Source organism: Lissotriton vulgaris, chromosome 8 (genome assembly GCF_964263255.1).
Source record: "Lissotriton vulgaris chromosome 8, aLisVul1.2, whole genome shotgun sequence".
NCBI classification, from domain to species: Eukaryota; Metazoa; Chordata; class Amphibia; order Caudata; family Salamandridae; genus Lissotriton; species Lissotriton vulgaris.
Genome location: NC_141696.1, coordinates 438,863,372 through 438,882,890, shown reverse-complemented (window position 1 = coordinate 438,882,890; position 19,519 = coordinate 438,863,372). Strand labels below are relative to the sequence as shown.

General features: G+C 39.5%; 1 protein-coding gene across 3 annotated transcripts in view; it reads right to left on the bottom strand.

Annotated features, from left to right (window-relative positions):
* The window catches only part of TSGA10 (testis specific 10), a 454,368-nt gene that overhangs the window by 72,317 nt on the left and 362,532 nt on the right, over positions 1 to 19,519 (bottom strand). For 2 of the 3 annotated variants that reach the window (XM_086933298.1, XM_086933297.1), the window contains exons 16-17: positions 8,124 to 8,333; positions 5,479 to 5,681 (exon numbers count right to left, since the gene is read on the bottom strand). In XM_086933298.1, coding sequence (XP_086789424.1) covers positions 5,479 to 5,681; positions 8,124 to 8,333 — 413 coding nt within the window. The remainder of the gene's footprint in view (positions 1 to 5,478; positions 5,682 to 8,123; positions 8,334 to 19,519) is intronic. The other variant, XM_086933299.1, reaches the window with a different exon arrangement.

Genomic DNA, 19,519 nt, shown 5'->3' with positions numbered 1-19,519 from the left:
TATACTCACTTATATACATCAATATTCACATATACTAGATTAAAACATATGTAGTTACTGATAAAGACACTAGTGAGACAGTCATTCACTCACTAACATACACATATACACACTCATCCATCTATACAGTCCTGCACATATGCTGTCTTCAAAACACATACAAACAGCGAGTCAGTCACTCATGCATCTATGTGCTAAGTAATACCCCCACCAAACCATATAGACACTCATACTGATACTAAGAGAAACATCTAATAACCCATATACATACGCATGTAGCTACTTACCAACACATGTAGCCACTTATAAACAAAGTGAAACAATAATATATATATTTAAATATTTAAACATTACTCACTAATATTTATTTTTCAGAAAGACACATATTCACTGGATGGTGTCATCAGTGATGTCATGAGTGATGTCACTGACCATGTCATGAGTGATGTAATATGTGACGTCATCAGCAGTGCATTGCACGCGCAAGTTATAGTGAGTCCAACTAACTATAACGTGGAATTTCATTGGTTTTATATCAGTAAAATTTCCAGCTAACTATAACTGGTTTTGTCAGTGAATTTAATAGGTTTTTTAAATGCTAATTCCTAACTATAACTGGTGTGAAACCTATGGTTTTTTCAGTGAATATATATATATATATGTTGGTAGTAACAGAATAATTGGAGGGTAGAGGGAGGTTCTTGTAGTATATTAATAGAAATAAAAACAGGACTAAGGAAAAGTAGATTCTTTATCCAATTGTACATATTATTAGTTCAGTGAGGATGAGGTGATGCCGCAATGCATAATGACTGCACTGAGGAGGACTAGGATTCAGCTTTCGAATCAAATCGAGTCGGGATAATGAAAATTACCAGCAAGTAATGTATTCATTCTTTGCTATAGACTCACATTTGTGTTCATCCTATCTCTTTAACCTCCAGCAAACCCCAATCACTTTCTAAGAGCAAGTCATAGACCATACACCATTTTATCAAAAGGTAACGTTTTTGATTCACAGTTATAGAATAGCCCCTTACATAGATGTTAATGGTGCCATAAAGCGTCTCGGCCACACTCCTACCTCGGTCCACCAGGTAGAAGTCTAACATTATGACACAATTACTCAAATGCTGGTTGACTGCTAAGAAGCAGACACCTAGTAAGAAAAGGGAACAAGATTTTTGCTGGGTTCCTTAGGCAAAATATATCATCATTAAAAAGTTCAAAATGATTGCATGGCAGAGGAAAATTGATAACTTTTTATTGCTCTCCATTGGCCCCCTGTTAATTATTGCACCATCTGCAAAAACTCAAATTTCTTGAAGAGAATCAACCTCCCCTAACTTGTACACAATCCCTCAAAAAATGCATCTCAGATGGATCTACTACTAAATACAACACAGATATTCTACTTCTGAATATATTTTTTATTTTAAAAAAAACAAAGTCTCCACAATCTGCATCCATTAACCCAGGATCTATAAGCCTCCCTTCATGACAGTCATCTTATACCTAATTGTTGTTCCTTCTGGTATATGCAAAAACAAATTTGTTAGCTTCCACCTTACAGGCTGGCTCATTTTCTATGAAGACCATCTTCGTGCTAATGCAATGCTGCCTCTTTCCTTACTGCTCTCTAATACTAATGTGCTTGATTAAAAGTATTATTCAATGGATTTAGGAAGTTACTCTTTCATTTGGATTAGACTGGTGTTAATTGTGTGGAGGTTTTTTTCTTAAGATTTTGTAGGATTTGGGGTAGTTCCTTTTCTTAGAAAAATGAAGTGTCCTCTTCTTAAGATAAAACAGTAGCCAAAAAATAGGGTTTATATTAACTTATCGATGTTGATAATTAAGCAAGATGTTTAGGAGCCTTTTTCCATCCTATGCATTTTAACAGTACTGCATACACAGGGCCAAGAAGAAAGCAGAAAACAATAACCGTGAGGCCCTGTTGGAAACTATGACACAACCAATACAGGACAAAATAACCTGTGTTACATAGTAAACGTCAATATCGAATTATATGAAGATCATCAATAAAAAATGTAATATATTGAACACAGGAACATTTTATTTACCAAAACCACTGTTTGCCTTTAAAGATCACAGAACCTAAAATACTGGCTTGCTCACATCAGACAAAGACTTAGAAACCATTCTGACTAAGTACTGGGGATTACCACAGATTAATGGTCATTATCCATGCAGAAATTGCAATAAATGTCATCTCACTACATATACAAAGGAATTGGATTTGGGTCTTACAAAACCACGGGAGCTGCATGGACGCACAAATGTATTACACCAAACTGCATATATCTAATTGCATGCCTGTGTGAGCTCAGTTATGTAGGAATGACCCAGTGACTAGTAAAATTGCACATAAATGAACACAGAACGATCCTCCAATACAAATGCACTACCATCAAACTGACTACTTATTTTCTAGAGACTCAGCACACACCCATCAACAAGATCTGGACAGTGCTAGAGATTATATCTTGTAGCTAGAATGCTAAACTCAACTTTTTCCAAAACAAACAACATTGGGTCTTTAGGTTGACCACCTTGACCATAGGTCTAAATGATGAAATGGTGCCAGTTCAAACGACAAGATGCCTTTACACACAGAAAGGAGTTAAGATATATTTTAACCTAGAGCACAGCATAGGAAACACTTTATGACACAACTTAAAGCAATAAGACAACTGTACATACAGAGAAAAAAATAACATATCTGCACACACAGAGCAGAACACAGGAAGGACATACTGGAGTCACACACCCAGAAACCACCGTGTAAATGCTTGTCCTATAATGTTAGAATAATGTAGGTAGGGGAAACTCAGAACACAATAAATGTTGTTCACACAATGTTTGAAAAGATATGTCTATTTCACCATATAGTTAACCGTAGTGTAATTAAAACAATATACATAGATGATATTGACTAATGTAGTAGAATCACAGAAGTTCCAAAGTCAAAAAAGAAGCTCACACTTCTAGGAATGATATCGGAGTACATAATTACAGGTAAGCTATTTACAAGAAGTAAATAAAAGCCACAATAGAATGACATGCATGAAAATTCTAATAATGAGAATCATAGACTGTGAAGTAAACGTCCTACTAGGTTTAATGATTTCTTTGTACAAAAAATGTTGTTTAATGACTGTGGAGGCAAATTGGAATTAGAGTCATTTGAGGGATGTCAGTAAATAGAAGTTAGAAAAAAATTTGTTTTTGAAATTGAATTATAGTTGGATCCTTTAACACTGAATCTGTTGGCATCCCTGTTGTCTAGACTGGTGCACAAATTGTATGATTGGAGCAGGACACATTGTGTGAATGGATTTCGGATCAAGGTAAGAACAGTGAGAACTCATGGATGGATCAATTGTTGCTATTATATGCGAAGCCATTTATGACAGTGTGAACACCAACTATTTATGCATGGGGTTGCTGGGTCAAGTGATGAGGGTATGAATGTGGGTGCTTTTAGAGCACATTCTTTTACTGGGACTATTCAGTCTAAAGCTTTTGTGATGGGAGGAAGGTTGGAAGACATTCTCAGGTCAGCTGATTTGTCTTCCACGTTTCAACTTTCGATTTAAACCTATTGTACATGTCTCAGAAAACAATTCTGAGGCTTCAAACGTGCAAGTAAAGTGAACCTCTGCCACGGACATACATGTGATGAATTTCCAAGCTTATAGAATTAAGACTGGGATTTGTTTGAATAAATGGAGTTTCAAATTATCCCTTTGAATGCTGCCATATGAATAGGATATAGTCTTGTTTTGCTTCTAGTTGCAAGTATTTTCTAATGTTATTAAATACATATTCTTGTTGATTTGTGAGCACGTTTGTGGAGACTGTGATAGAATTAAGATTCAATATTCAATTACTAAGGATCCACAGAAGATTATTCTTGCAGCAGGATGACAAGGGCTACTTTTTCAACTGTTGGAACATTTGTTTATATAGTGGATTCTAGAGAAATTGTTATTCAAATACTCTTGCCATTTATATTCCGTTTTGCTGCTAAGATAAAAGAAATGAAATAGTAATGCACATAATCTGATCCTCAGATGTTTACACTGTAAGTTTGAAAAATAGCCATTTCCAACATTACTAAACACTTCTCATCTGTCCACTCTCATTTTCCTCTCTGCTTTATGCTCTCTCCTCTCCCTTTTTTTCTCATTCTTTTCAATCGGTCCAATATATAAATAGATATATTTCCAACACATATAGTGAAAGTGTTAGAAAGCAACTTTGCTGTTTGATGTTGAAGTTTAAGCCAGAACATGATTTAGCTATTTGCTCATGAAAGGATATAATGACTTTTGCTAAAGATCATTGTAGGATGATAGTTGTGAAATTCATCTTTGCAAAATTTGCCTTAGGTGATTTAAGGATTTACCTGTATATTTGAGCCAGGGCCTTTGTTGGTTTGTACCTTCTAAGGATCAATGCCTTGGCATCACATACAACAAATGTGCCTTAGAAGAAGCTATACGAGGACACAAATTACCCATTTAAGTGTAGAAAGTGGTATATCAACTTAGGTGCTGATCAAAGCAAGTGGAAAAGATTATAGGTATACAAGGAAAGACACAGAGGGACCAATAAGGTTGTAATTGCAGCTGCCAATAAGTGAAAGTAATTGTATATTTTAATTTTTCCTGTACGATCAAATCTGAGATTAGAATATCTTTGACAAATGTGTTTATTAATCCCAATGATCAATATACTGTTGAATCTATAAACTATTTCTTTCAAAGAAATGAGTTTAATTATGCCCAAAATTATACTGCAGCATTTTCCACATGGCTACTAGAAAGATTTAAAAGAAATACTAGAGTAGCTACTGAAAACTGAAGTGAATTTGCATTTTTTATACACCAGTGTCTGTGAAAATGAAATGCACATATAAATAGTACAGGGAAATTTACTTTGAAATCTTTTGTTGAGAAGCATGAAAACGCATTTATTGTGCATTGAGATTTTTTGTTTTAGAGCAAGGTGGCAATAAAAATGCCCACTAATTATTCCTGTCAGAAATGTAAATCTGAGAGCACAATTGGCGTTTCACAAATTCTTTTTTGAAGTAGAGATGCAAAATGTTCTTTAAATATTAAGCACAATGTGCTTCAGTCTTAAATATTATGCAAATCACAAAGATAAAAATAAAGCTACACACTAATAAAATGCAGCAGTTAGTGCAAATGATATGTTCAGTTTTAGAATGTATTACAAAGGTACCTAATACAACAGCAACTAAATACTCTGGTGTACTAGATTGTTTCTGTAGCCACTGAAACTAGCAATTTCCATGCTGTTTCCACAGCGCACTTCAATCAAATTTACATTTGCAATTGCTGATCTTAACATGAACATTTACTTAAAGACATTCAATTTATGCAGAGTGTGTTAACAAAGTTCAGTTTTGGCTTTTGCATTACTCACAATTTGTTTTCCGATTGGGCCAGTTTTCCTTTAAGGTGCTCAATTTCAGAATCCAGTTCCTGGGTAATCACCTGTGCCTGGAATTCCTTCTCCTGGTTCGAAACTAGTAAGGACTCCAGGTTTTTCAAGGAGATTCGTTCACTTCCCAGCTGTTTCCTCATGAGCTCTATTTCAGAATGTGCAGAAACCAGTTCTTTCTGCAACTGCATGACATAAAGGTAGAAACTCTATTTACTTCACCAACACATCTACCAGAACTAAGCAAATGTCATGCAAGTAACAAAAGCACATTATGGCTTTTATTGAAAGTTTATCTGTTCATCATAGTACATTCTGTGGTCTAAGTCATTAATCCCTATTTAGTCACAATGGATCGGTGGGAGAGGTATTACATTTGAAAAGATGACAGAGCACATGTGTGGCCCAACCTGAGCTCAGGTTCAGTCAAGCATATATTCCTGTGGCTGCCTATTAATTCCCCTTCTATGGTCGTACATGAGATACAAGATGGATGATTTGGAGTACAGTGGAAAGCAAAGGGCCTTATGACTGAAGAGGACAAACCATAACCTGCATGCACGCTTATGTCTCAGTCCCCTTCAGTTGAAATGCATGAGATTCCTACTTTTATAAATCCTATGGGGTGAAGGACAACTGGAGACCCCAATTCGATATATACTATTTACAGAAAATATGGGGCAGAAAATGTAGGGAGAGACTCAGGTCTGGAAAGCCCCAAAACAGCCTTATCCCTAACCTAACAGAGGAGCACACGGCCCAAAATGGAAGTAATGCTTTGGTGCGAGTAAGTCATGAAGATACATGAGGTATGCTAATACACTACAGGTGCCTTGGAGGCAAAGTAGTGGGTAGGAAGGCTGCATTGGCATCTTTTCGACTGTATAACATGTTGTGTGTATCTCTTGCCAGACAAAGAATGGAGTACACTAAATTACTTCAATAATGGCAACAGTTTTACATAAACACCTATTTTGATTTGAATGGCTTTACTTGTTTTTTTTTGGTAATGTGTTTGTAATCACTCGATGCTTGTTTTTAGATAGCGTGAATGCAAAAGAGAGAGGTGGTTTAGAACTACTTATATTGCAAAGACTGGTTGATGGGTAGCCACTCATCCATATGTTGTGGTGGAACGTGTTGGAAGATCTCAGGCAATCCACATAGAGGTCTGGTTTCAGACCTCACCAAGGAACAGGGACTGTTATACTGGGATTGTGAGATTGTGCTACTGGTATTATTAAATCTGGCCAATAAGAACAGTTAGAACTCCTTGACCTTAGAGATTATTTCAAGATTGTTCACATTCTTTTACCCGGACAGTCCTTCAATAACCAGTGCCTCTTTTCATCCAAATGCTTGGTTCCAAGCCTTTCTTTCCATTACATTTCAGAGTTAAACTCCATCTTTGCCTTCTGGGCTAGCTAGCATGCTTGTGGTGTCTCCGTTTTTCTCACTTCTAAAACTGTTTGACTTTGGCATATGTTTTTATGATGACAATATCTAGATATATGGTAAGATCACAAAGGACAGTGATTCTTTTCTTAACTCCAAAACTGTTTTGCCTCTATTTAAGAATGGGTCAATGTCAGTACCATTCAGCTCAAGGAGAATGAAACTGAGAGACTTGTGTTTGACTAAGAGTTGTGTTACTAGCAGCTGTGAGACTTCCTTACAGCAGACTGTGTGCCTGGATGACCTCTAAACATTTATTAACAAAAACACCTAACTATGGGTTTTTGTCCATCAGTTCGTTCTTTTATAGCTACAATCCAGTATTACAAGTCAAAACATTTGGGGGCACATGCATCAACCTATTTAGGAAGTGCAAACGGTGCGAATCGGTAAATTTGTCCGTTTGCGCTTCCTAAATACGTTTTTGGGATGCATGAAACATTATTTCAAAATTAGTTTTTTTTGCATTTCCTAAAAATGCGAATGCATTTAAGGAATCGCATTTGTGCGATTCCTTAAATGCAATGCATCATTTTTTTTTAAAAAATGCGAATTTTGAAATAGGAAGTGCAAATTAACACAAGGTTGACCCTCGTGTTAATTTGCGAAATTGTTTCAAAAAGCACAAAAATGCATTTTGAAAAGTGTCATGTTACAGACACACATGTCCTTAGGACATGTGTGTGTGAAACATGCACTTTAAAATACATTTCAGGGGTGCAGGGGGGGGTCCTTTGGACCCCACTCTGCACCCTTGCAATGCATCAACAAATTGCGATTTCCTAAAAAAAGAAATGCAAAACGGCATTGATTCCTATGGGCCTCTAGGCCCATAGGAATCAATGTAATGCCATTCCTTAATTGCGATTCGCAATTAAGGAATTGCAAATTCCGAAATTTAAGAAATACTAAAAAAATTTAGGATTTCTTGAATCATAGGATTTTGCAATTCCTAAATAGCGATTCCTTAATTTTCGCTATTTAGGAAATGCAAAATCATAGATTGATGCATGTGGCCCATGGTGTTTAACTACAGTTGGCTTCAGTTGTAGAATAGCATAAGATCATTATTAAAATTGCATCCGCCTGCATGGGCTTAATTCCTCAGATAGAAAGATGAAGACGGCCCTCTTAAATTTACTTCTCATGTTAACTGCTACCCTTTGACATACCCTTTCCTTATCCTGTGCTTTTGAGGTTAGTTGACGATTTACCACTTCTTTGCTGGAGTCCAGTTTTATGCAGAGCTCCCGCGTTGAATTAAGTTCATTGAGGAGAGAGGCTTTCTCAGACTTTAACTTTTGCAGTTCTTCTTCAACCTTTGCAGTTGACTTGTTTAAGCAGGATACCTGAGCCTTGTAGGATATTTCTGTTGAAAGATGCTAAAACAAGAAAAACAATTATGAATACATAAAACTACTACTTGAATGCTGCACACTTTAGTTAAGATAAGCATTACCTCAAAAACATTTATAAAACCAGCACTGTTCAGATAAAATCCAAATATTACTGCTATGTAATGGCACTGTGGCTCAGGTAAGTAAAAATATGTTCAATTTGACATGGATATAATACAGTCAATTAAGCCCACATGCCCATGCCACCTCACATAGACCCATTTACTAAAGCTCTGCTAATTTGTATATGAAGACGCATAAAGAAAAATACAAGAACAATAACCAACATCAATGAAACAAATGATTAAAACTGCCTTTTCCCAACAAAGTCCAGACTCAAAATTATATGCAAACATAAGCATAAACTTCTGTCATCCATGTCCGTAGTCCATACAGTAGCCTCTTGTTTTGAACATTCCACCTTCATATTGAGACAGGTAGATAGGACAACAACATCTGTTGGATGATCGCTACATATCTGCTGGGATAGAAGAGTGTCTACTTCTTTGTGCTGCCCGATATCTCAAGTATCTTGGACAAACCAATCCAGGGCTACTACTACGGTTTGCACATCATCTGAAAAGAAGTAATACTTACAGACTTGATTCCTACCTTCCCGAAATCCAAATCATGCTGTAAAAAGACTATACAAATTATTGGCTGAAAACTACAAAAAGATTTGGATGAATGGAGCTTTGCATTAAACAATAATAATAACATCCCATGAGCTCTAGAGATATCCTAATTCGCTCACCGTAGAGCTGATTAAATTGATTGTCTATTTATATTTTATGATTCAATAAAAATAGAAACTATCAATCTGCCAATTTCAATCCCTTTGTCTTTTAACTTTGAGTTTGTAAACAATGCACTCAATTCTCCAGATACATTTGTGATTCAACAGCAAATACTCTTAGAATGATCCTTAATAACTCCACCAGCTGAAGGGGGAGACATTAATATAATCCCCCAGTTAAAACTAGATGACGCAATCAAGTGTACTGTAAATGCACATGTAATATTCTGCAATGAAGCGAGATGCCTCAAAGCACTTACTGGTTAATCCTGCCTGAACTGTGGAGCCCAAGATGTTGCTAACTTTCAATGAAGAAATAGTTGCTAACTTGTCCGATTCTGCTGTACCACCTGAAATTCACCTTAAAAGAAAGGATGACCAGGTTTATTGTGCTATAATAATGACAATCCCTTACAAGGCCACCTGGAAATGTTTTACACTATTCCCACTGGATGTTTTACATTTTTTTCTATCTTTATTAATAGAAGTTTATTAAAGCCAAAGACCACAGCTATAAAAGGAACAAAACAGTCTTGTGGCAATCAAAAAAGTGACATCAATTTCGCCAATAAACTGGAACATCACGTGCTGATCAATAGTACTCCTAAGTCCTCTCTAGGAGGCAAACTTTTTTAATGATAAGGAGGAAACTAAAGGCATTTAGAGCTGTGTGGACAGGTAAGCCATCCTCTCTGGAAAGAAAACATTTACAAAAGATCAGGAAGAGAATAAAGGTCTGATATAGAGTTGCAGGGACGGGTACTCACGACGTGAAAGATATGCCATACAGTTTATTGGAAGTGCATTATATCCTAATGCATTTGCATTTGCAGTAAGGTGGTGCAATATTCCTCTCATTTGTGACATAGTACACATCTGCCAAACACAAAATAAGCCTCTAAATATACATATGCATTAGGACTCTAAAGTTCTTTTGAATAATGGAAATATTCCACTTCACACACCAGTAAGAGTAATCTACTTTTTCAAATTTAAATGCCACTAAGAACCCCACAACTGTGTTTACTGCTGCAGTTGATCCCACTGTTGACACCAAGTTAGAATTAAGCCATCAACTTACTGTAAAAAATGAGGATGAGCACGATTTGGGAGAAAAGGAAATTTAGATGAAACACCACAAAAGATCTAAGGTTCACTCTTGGCCAGCTTGCTTTGCCTTTTACTGAGAGCTGATGAAACCTTAAAAGACTAGCAAGTGCTACTGGGCTAACAGATAAAGAGATTCTTTACCTGAAATAAAAAATAAAGAACGCATGCTTGCAAAGTAATGCAATAAATGAATATTTCAAGAAACCAATTGTTGAACCTCCTGGCATCTGACATTAAGTATCCAAAACTGCTGATTTATCTGCTAAGGCCTGCATGTCTGTTGCTAATGCTGGCAATTATCTGTACTGTAACTACAAGTACTCATCACCTTGAACATAGTAAGTTCACTCATCATCAAGTTGCCTAAATCAAGAGATGTCGTCACTGAATATGTTTATACTGTTTTCACTCCCTTGTTACCCTGGAATGAGACCAGTTTAATATTTGTAACCAGAATCTAAAAATATGCTTTCAGTTATACAACTAAGAAAAAAGAAAACAAAGATTTGGTTTTGGTTTCACCAGTTAAGTACTCACATGGCAATATAGGGAGAAGATTGGAGTTCTGGGACAGGACTTTAACATTGGTAAACAATGTCTGTCAAAGAAAAGCCCAGTGCTGAGCAGCAAATTCCCTAAGAAAAGCAAAGCGAAGACTCTCAATATAATAACATTTAACTGTGCTAAATATAGCAAGGCAAATGGTCCTGCAATAGGAAGATGCTTTCCCAAAAATATTGCATTCTCTTGCTTCCTAGTGTTTATTAAGCTAACAGGTGACACCCACTGTAGAGTAGCATGCAACCCATCTGCCCATCCTACTGCATTCCCTGTCCACTTCTCACAGAAACAGCCCACCAGACTGCATTCAATGCTCAGCCTTCTGCTTAGGAGTCCTACACCCATGTGATGTACACATGTTGGCCAGCACCTGGAACCCAAACACAATAGCCCCCCCCCCCCCACATCTGCTCCTCCATCCATCTCTGGACTTAAAGACATTCTCTTAAGCACAAGGCCCACAAGTATCAAACCTTCTACCCCCGGGAGAACCATCCTCCCAACATTGCTCCTAATCTTGGCCTCTCTTCTCTGCTTGCCACAACTGGCCTAAAAAATAGTCAGGAGAAAAAAGAAGGTACCAGCAGAGACCTAGAGAAAAACAGCCATGATGGAGTTAAGCTCATTAGAAGAAAGAGCCCCAGCATCCACTTTGGGAGGGAAAGGTAGCAAGACTTTTGATGTTCTCCAGCAAGACTAGCACATTTGAAAGCCCTAGTGCCCAAGGCGGGGTGTAGGCTGTGAGGGGAACCTACCAATTAAGAGGGAGGCAGGCATATAAAAGAAGTACATTAACTAATCACATTTTCTATGTTGTTTGATTTTTCTTCAGCCTTCTACAAGGAGCAATGGAGACCTATGAATGAAGAATGAATGCGAAGTCTGACCTGCGAAGCACTTACCTGATCTGCACACCTCTGTAACCAGAATGACTGGAATTGGATTATGTCTTTTGACCTATAAGTGTGATGTAACTTTCTGAATAAGGTCTCTGGACTTTAATGTCCATACGGATACTATCAACGACCCTGAGGCTACTAGTTTAACATAGGCACTGAATATCATTAACTTGAATCCTTCGTTCCTGACTCCAACTCACAAAAAGGGCCATACTGTTGACCAGGTCTTTTCCACATGGGACTTAGATGTCTCCTCCCCAGCCTCTGGTGTGGTCTTCCCACTTTCTTTTAGAGTTTAGAGTGCATCGTGAGACCGCACCCTTTAATACTCAGAGTGAGCCTTGTATGGGCAGTTTTAGACCTTACCGTCGCATTACACCCGAAGCAGTAATGGTGGCCCTCAGCTCCCATCCACTCATTTTGAGTGGTAATGTGGAAGACGATGTTACAGTCCTGGACAATTGGATGCTGCTTCTGCCTTGACCTCTCGAGGCTCGGCTACCTGGTTCACCTGCAAAAGACTCGAGAGAGTGTGGCAGGGAGATTTTGAGAGTCTTGAGAAGACTGCTTATAAACAAGCACTTAAAATGCACCACAAACTTATCCTCAAAGAGAATTTTTTTTTTTCATCTAGAATAGAAGCTGCTGGGAAGAAGAGATTTTTAAAATAGTAAAGGAATTTGCATTCCCGAATGCCGTAACTAGGTCTTTCTCCCCTTCATCTATATGGGTGGATCAGATTGCTCTATTTTTTGCTGATAAAATTAGAAAGATCCAGGACACTTTTCCTAGCTCCCTTGAGGCTAATATCCAGGATAACGTGCCCTCGCACCCTGACCCTCCAGAGAGCGGTCCTTGTACCTTTGAGCTTCCTCATTTGACATTGGAAACTTCATTGAAGAGCCTAAAATCAGGGGCCCCTTCTGACCCTTGCCCTGCGTCTACTTTGGCATTAATAGCTCCCTCCATTAATTCTTATGTGAACTCTATTTTGAATACATCCCTGCAGCAGGGGCTGGTTCCTGACAAGTGGAAAGAAGCTCTTATCCTTCCCCTTCTCAAAAAATCTAATTTGGATCCAGAGCTTCCCGCTAATTATAAGACAATTTCCCTTCTGCCTTTTTTTTTTCCAAAGTACTGGAAAAATATGTTCACTCAGTGGCTTCTGCCTTTTTGGAGATGAATAACATCCTGCATCAGAGCCAATCTGGTTACCGCCCTAATTTAAGCACCGAAACAGCGCCTCTGGAAATTTCAGAATGCATCAAGGACGTCTTGGAAAAAGGTGGCAAGGCTATGCTGATATTTTTAGATCTCTCATCAGCCTTTGACACCGTCCCTCAAAGTCGACTCCTGAAGACACTCTAGGAGGCCGGCTTTAGAGGGATGGTTCTTAAATGGTTTGCTTCTTTTTTGTCTGGGCGCCAACAAACTGTGTGGGCTCCTCCTTTTTCCGCCCTAATTCCTCCTTTGGAGGTTGGCGTACCCCAGGGCTCGGTGCTTAGCCCAACTCTATTCAATTTGTACATGTCCCCATTGGCCAGTCTTGTTGAGTTGCATGGAGCGAAAATAGTGTTGTATGCTGATGACACCCAACTCCTTTTTACATGCGACAAAGTTTCGGAGTTTAAGGGGGAAGCTATTATGGCCTACCTGTCGGCGGTGTTCTCCTGGCTCCAGTTGAATGAACGGTTCGGAAGAAGATACAGTTCAAGGCCCTGGTGCTGGCTTTTAAGGCTTTACATGGGTACGGTGCCCTTTACCTGAGGAAGAGAGTGCAATTTTATCATCCTCAGTGCTCTCTTCGCTCTGTTGCATTGGCTTTAGCATGCACTCCGGTGATGAAATACTATCGTATCGGAGGCCACTCTTTTCGGCTGAAAGCGGCTAAGCTATGGAATGATCTTCCACTTGCTGTGAGACTCCTCCACGATCTGCTTCCTTTCAGAAAAGCCCTGAAAAGCCCTGAAAACATGGCTGTTTCAGCAATACCGTAATACTTTGCCCACGGTACACTTGGTTTTCTTCCTGTCTAGTTCAGTCATACTCACACAGCGCCGGGACACTCAGTAGAGAATCTGTGCACTTTATAAAACCCCAGATAACATAACAAAACATAACATAACATAACACCTTTTTTGTGGTTTGTCCCTCTGTCATCTCCCATAATATCTACATCTGCACTAGAACATTATATTCCCAATTAAAATGATGATTTCCCTCAAACAGACACCATTGGCTTCCCTAATTGGGCCAAAGTGGTAAAGTATTTGCGCACTACAGCTATAAATAATTTCTTAAGCCAAGACTGCAGGAGCATGCACAATACCTTCCTGGAACATTGCAGGATTAAGTAAGCACCTAAAATGTAATAGGTTTATCGATTTTACAAGCAGCTATGTTGTTATTCTGTTTCAAGGGACCTGGAGGATTGACTCACCTAATTTATCTAACATACTTGTGTTTTCATTTCCTGCTACCAAAGGCTCTCGTGGTAGACCTAATCAAGGTTTAACAATTTGTTTTAAATGCTCTACCTTAAAGTCACTGAGGGCTGTTATTTGTTTATCAAACTATACAACTGCTGCTAGAATTCTCCTCTCTAATGATATTGAGTGATATCACTTTCACTTGGCTCGCCTGAATTCATCATACGCAAAATACAACTTATCCAAAATGCTGTCGGGAAGGATTCTTTTCCACCTTCACCCAAGAGAACGCATGACTCCAGTTCTGTAATTGTTCTACTGGCTATCTATAGATAGAAGGGCAATGTTTAAAGCAATGTTTAAGTCTTTATTGTCCATGGAGACTACCAAGGAAAAGGATCGCTATATTGAAAGGATACATTCAATCAAAACAAAACACTGTGCTCCAGGCTTGCACCACTTACCATCATACCATCTTACCATAAGAAATTCATAATAGGCTCTGCTTTCTCATACGAGCCGCCAAGCTCTTGAACTCACTACCAGCCAGCATTAAAAGCATCCAGGAATAAATGTATTTCAGATGACAGTAAAACACTTGGCTATTTCCAAGATAGCTACACCACCCCACATCCCGGCTATATGGCCTAGAAACACAGTTGCACCATCAAGCCTAATCTTCAGTTTACAACCCACAGATTGGTAACAACCCAAACAACAAACGGCTTTCGATATGCAGATAAGCTCAGAAAGGCTGACCTATGGTTCACTGGGGCATTATATAGTAGAGTAATTTCATTTATAACACTGATGACCCATATTACTAAGACCATAATACCTAGTGGTCATTAGCGAATTGTTACTTACACCTCCCACATTCACATAAACAATATCTGCTAAGAGCCTTGTCATCACCAGCATTGTACAGCCAAAATAAACAGGCATTACCAAATGAACAGACATGGAATAGATGAACAGATCGGTCACACACTGCTCAACAATTCAGAGAACTTTGATCCAGTCTACCACTGCAGATCCCAAATATCTATACACTTTCACCACTCCATTACGTCTTACAGTGACACTCAGACATAGGTGGGATGATATTAAAAATGCCCATCCCAGCAGATCTCTCCCTTCAACCAAACCAGCTCAGGACGACAACAATACACAAAATCTGATTGGACAACTAGGTGCAGTAACCCACTAAGCGGACTATAATCATAAGAAATTCAATAAAAGGACCACCAGAAATGTTCATAGCAGCCAGTACACGAAAACCATAGAACTGCACATCTGTCTTTCACACCTCATCATCCACCACACTGCTACATGCTGTGTCCTATAACACGATAACTGCTCCTCAGTGGTCTCCACTCACAACGCAGAAAAACTTCCCATATAGGATCACAAAACAAAGAGATCACCGTTCCAACCATACACCCTACATGGCGTAGCTTGGTACACATGTAGGTAAACGCTTTATTGACCCACATAGGGGTAGTAAGGACTATAAAAATTAGGTGATACAATACACAACTAGTCCCCATTTTTATAAAGAGATTCACCTCTACCCAGTGTTTATCACCTTCTAGCAATTATTTGCACCCGTCAAAAATGTTTTTGAGACACTCTTGGAGATCTTTTTCACTGGGTCAGTGTTAATGAAACAGTAATTGTGATTCAAAAGACATTCCGAAAAGCGATGGCCATGAAGCACAATGTGCTGACGCTCATCCTCCTCTGTAGCAATGCATCAGAGGAACAGTCCCGATCCATTTTATCTTTATGGACTTGCATAAGTTATTCAGTCTCATCATTCGCCATCTAGTATGAAAAAAATAGAAATCATGGTTCCCCCTCTTACCCGCATATCCATGTAAGATTGCGTTCATGTGAAAACTTGGCTACAATGGCAGCCCTCAAACTGCTCAGAAGGGCAAACACATTCTTTTTTTAATTCAGGCGTATGTTAGTGGTGCGAACTTGTCCCCGTTTTTGTAAGACATTGACTTCTTATTATTGGTAAGGTAAAATGTATTGTTTGGCTAATTAAAACCTTTACAATTTCCATGGGAAAAACGTAATAGCAGCAAAATTCATGTTTCTAGAACCAAGTAAATAAAACATATAGGACTTTCATAAGGAATATGCTACTTACCAGTATGCATCTCTTCTTGGCATGTAGGGCTGCTGACATTCATATTTTGTGCATAGATCGCCGCCTAGTGTTGGGTCCGGATGATTGCACCTTGTTGTCCTGGAAGAGTCTTCGAAGTATCACGAGATAGGTGACTCCTCCCCTGGACTACAGTGCGAATGGGCATCTTCTCCATCCTCTGATTGTTTTTCGCCATTGTGGCAGGGATGGAGTACAGCAAAGTAAGAGATGGCCATGCAAAAGAGAATATTGCAAGAGAGAATACTGCAGCTGCAGCAGGCACCGAAAAGGAGGGTGGGCGATATGAATGTCAGCAGCCCTACATGCCAAGAACAGATGCATACTGGTAAGTAGCATATTCCGTTCGAGGCATGTGGGCTGCTGAATTTATATCTTGTGCATAGACTGTATAGCAGTGTCTCCTCTAGCGGTGGTCACCTGTACCAGCTGCAGCAGTATGAAAAAGAGTTTTAAGGACAGCTCGGCCTACAGCAGCTTGCTGCTTGCTATTGTCTACACAATAGTGTTTAGTGAAAGTCTGTATGGTAGACCATGTTGCTGCCCTACATATGTCTTCAAGGGGAATATTCCCTAAGAAAGCCATGGATGCCCCCATTTTACGCGTAGAGTGTGCTCTTGGGGGAACTGTTAGAGTGAGTTTAGCTTTTTGATAGCATATCTGAATGCATTTCACTATCCATCTGGCTATTCCTGATTTTGAGATGGGGTTACCTTTATGTTGCGGTGAAAAGGCAACAAACAGTTGCTTTGTTTTTCGAAATGATTTAGTCCTGTCAACATAATATAACAGAGCTCTTTTTACATCTAGTGTGTGCAGGGCTCTTTCGGCTACTGACTGTGGGTTTTGGAAGAAAACTGGCAGTTCTATTGATTGATTGATATGGAAAGTGGATATGACTTTAGGCATAAACTTAGGGTTGGTCCTAAGTAATACCCTATTTGCATGTACTTGCATGAAAGGTTCTTGAATTGTTAGTGCCTGAAGCTCACTTACTCTCCTGAGGGAGGTGATGGCAATCAAGAATGCCAATGTTAGAAATTGCAATTCACATGAGTGGAGTGGTTTGAAAGGAGGTCCCATAAGTCTGGTAAGTACCAAATTTAAGTTCCAGACTGGTGAAGGTGGATGCTTTGGAGGAATTATCCTTTTAAGACCCTCCATAAAAGCCTTGATTGGTGGTACCCTAAATAGGGAAAGGTGCTGCCTGTTTTGGAGATTTGCTGCTATAGCAGCAAGATGTAGCCTTATAGAAGAGTATGCTAGATTGCATCTTTGAAGATGCTAGAGGTAACAGATGTTTTGGATGGAAGCATCTAATGGATTGATTTGGATATTGTTGCAATAGATTACAAATCTTTTCCATTGAGCTGCATAGCATGCTCTAGTAGTTGGCCTTCTTGCCTCCTTGATAATGTTCATGCAATCAGGAGGTAAGTTAAGGTATCCGAACTCTAAGACTTCAGGAGCCAGATCGCTAGGTTCATCTGATTGGGATCTGGGTGCTCTATTTCTCCATGGTTCTGAGTTAAAAAATGTGGCGAGAGGTGCAGTTTTTGATGGGGAACTACTGATAGTTCCAGGAACATTGTGTACCATGGCTGTCTTGCCCATGTGGGAGCAACCAGGATCATTGTGAGTGACTGCTGACGTAGTTTGCGTGCCACTAGCGGAATCAGTGGGGCTGGTGGAAAAGCGTACGCAAATCTGCCTGACCAGTTCATCCATATCGCATTGCCCTGTGACAACGGATGTGGGAACCTGGCGGCGAAGTACTGGCATTTTGAATTTTTGTTTGTTGCAAACAGATCTATGTCTGGTTGCCCCAATTTCTGGAAGAATGGTTGGAGAACTCGGGGGTGAATCTCCCATTCGTGTAGCTGTTGGCTGTGTCTGCTTAGCAGATCTGCTACTTGATTGTCTTTCCCTGGCAGGTGTTCTGCTAGGAGAAAAATGTTTCTTGGAATTGTCCACCTCCATATGCTCTGTGCTAAGTGGGACAGCTGTGGAGAGTGTGTTCCTCCTTGTTTCTGGGTGTAGAACATGGCTGTCATGTTGTCTGTCCGGATCAACACGGCCTTGTTGTACAGGTATTTCTGGAATGCTTTCAGTGCTAGAAATATTGCTAGTAACTCTACTTGATTGATATGCAGTTTCTTTTGTTCGATTGTCCAGAGACCTTGGACTGTGTATTGAAGTAAGTGGGCTCCCCAGCCTGTCAGTGATGTGTCCGCTGTTAGTACTAGTTGTGGAACCGGCTCTTGGAACAGTCGCCCCTTGGAAAGGTTTTGTGGGTTCCACCACTGCAGAGTTGTAAGCGTGACTGTCTACCAACACTAGGTCCTTCAGTTGTCCTTGAGCTTGGTTCCACTGCCGTGCTAAGCATTCTTGCAGTGGACACATTTGAAGTCGGGCATGAGGGACAATGAATATAAAGGAGGCCATCATGCCGATGAACTGCATGAACACTCGAGCTGGCAAGGAGTGTTGTGGCTGAAACCTTTGAATGAGAGTCTGCATGTTGGCTATCTTGACTGAATTTGTGTATGCCTTTGCTACTGAGGTGTCTATTGTAGCTCCCAGATATTGCTGTATGTGGGAGGGCTGTAGATGCGATTTTGGGTAGTTTATGGAAAAACCCAGGCTGTGTAGCAGCTGGAGTGTCTGAGATGTATGGATTCCACACTGCGCGTACGAGTTTGCTTTTATGAGCCAATCGTCCAGGTATGGAAAAACGTGGATGTGTTGCCTTCTGAGGATTGCAGCTACTACCGCTAGACATTTTGTGAATACTCTTTGAGCTGTGGTTACCCCGAAGGGGAGAACCTTGAACTGAAAATGTTGACCTTCTATTGTGAACCTGAGGTATTTCCTGTGAGCTGGATGTATAGGTATGTGAAAATATGCGTCCTTGAGGTCTAATGTAGCTAGGTAGTTGCCTTGCTGGAGTAAAGGGAGTACTTGTTGTAGAGTGATCATGTGGAAGTGCTCCGAGAGTATGTATTGGTTCAGCTGTCTGAGGTCCAATATTGGTCTGAGGGACCCGTCCTTTTTGGGAATAAGAAAGTATAGCGAGTATACTCCTGTCCCTTGGTGTTGAATAGGGACTGGCTCTATGGCCCTCTTTTCTAGCATGGATTTTACCTCTTGTTGTAACAGGGTGATGTGTTCTTTGGACATAGGACGGTGTTTGGGT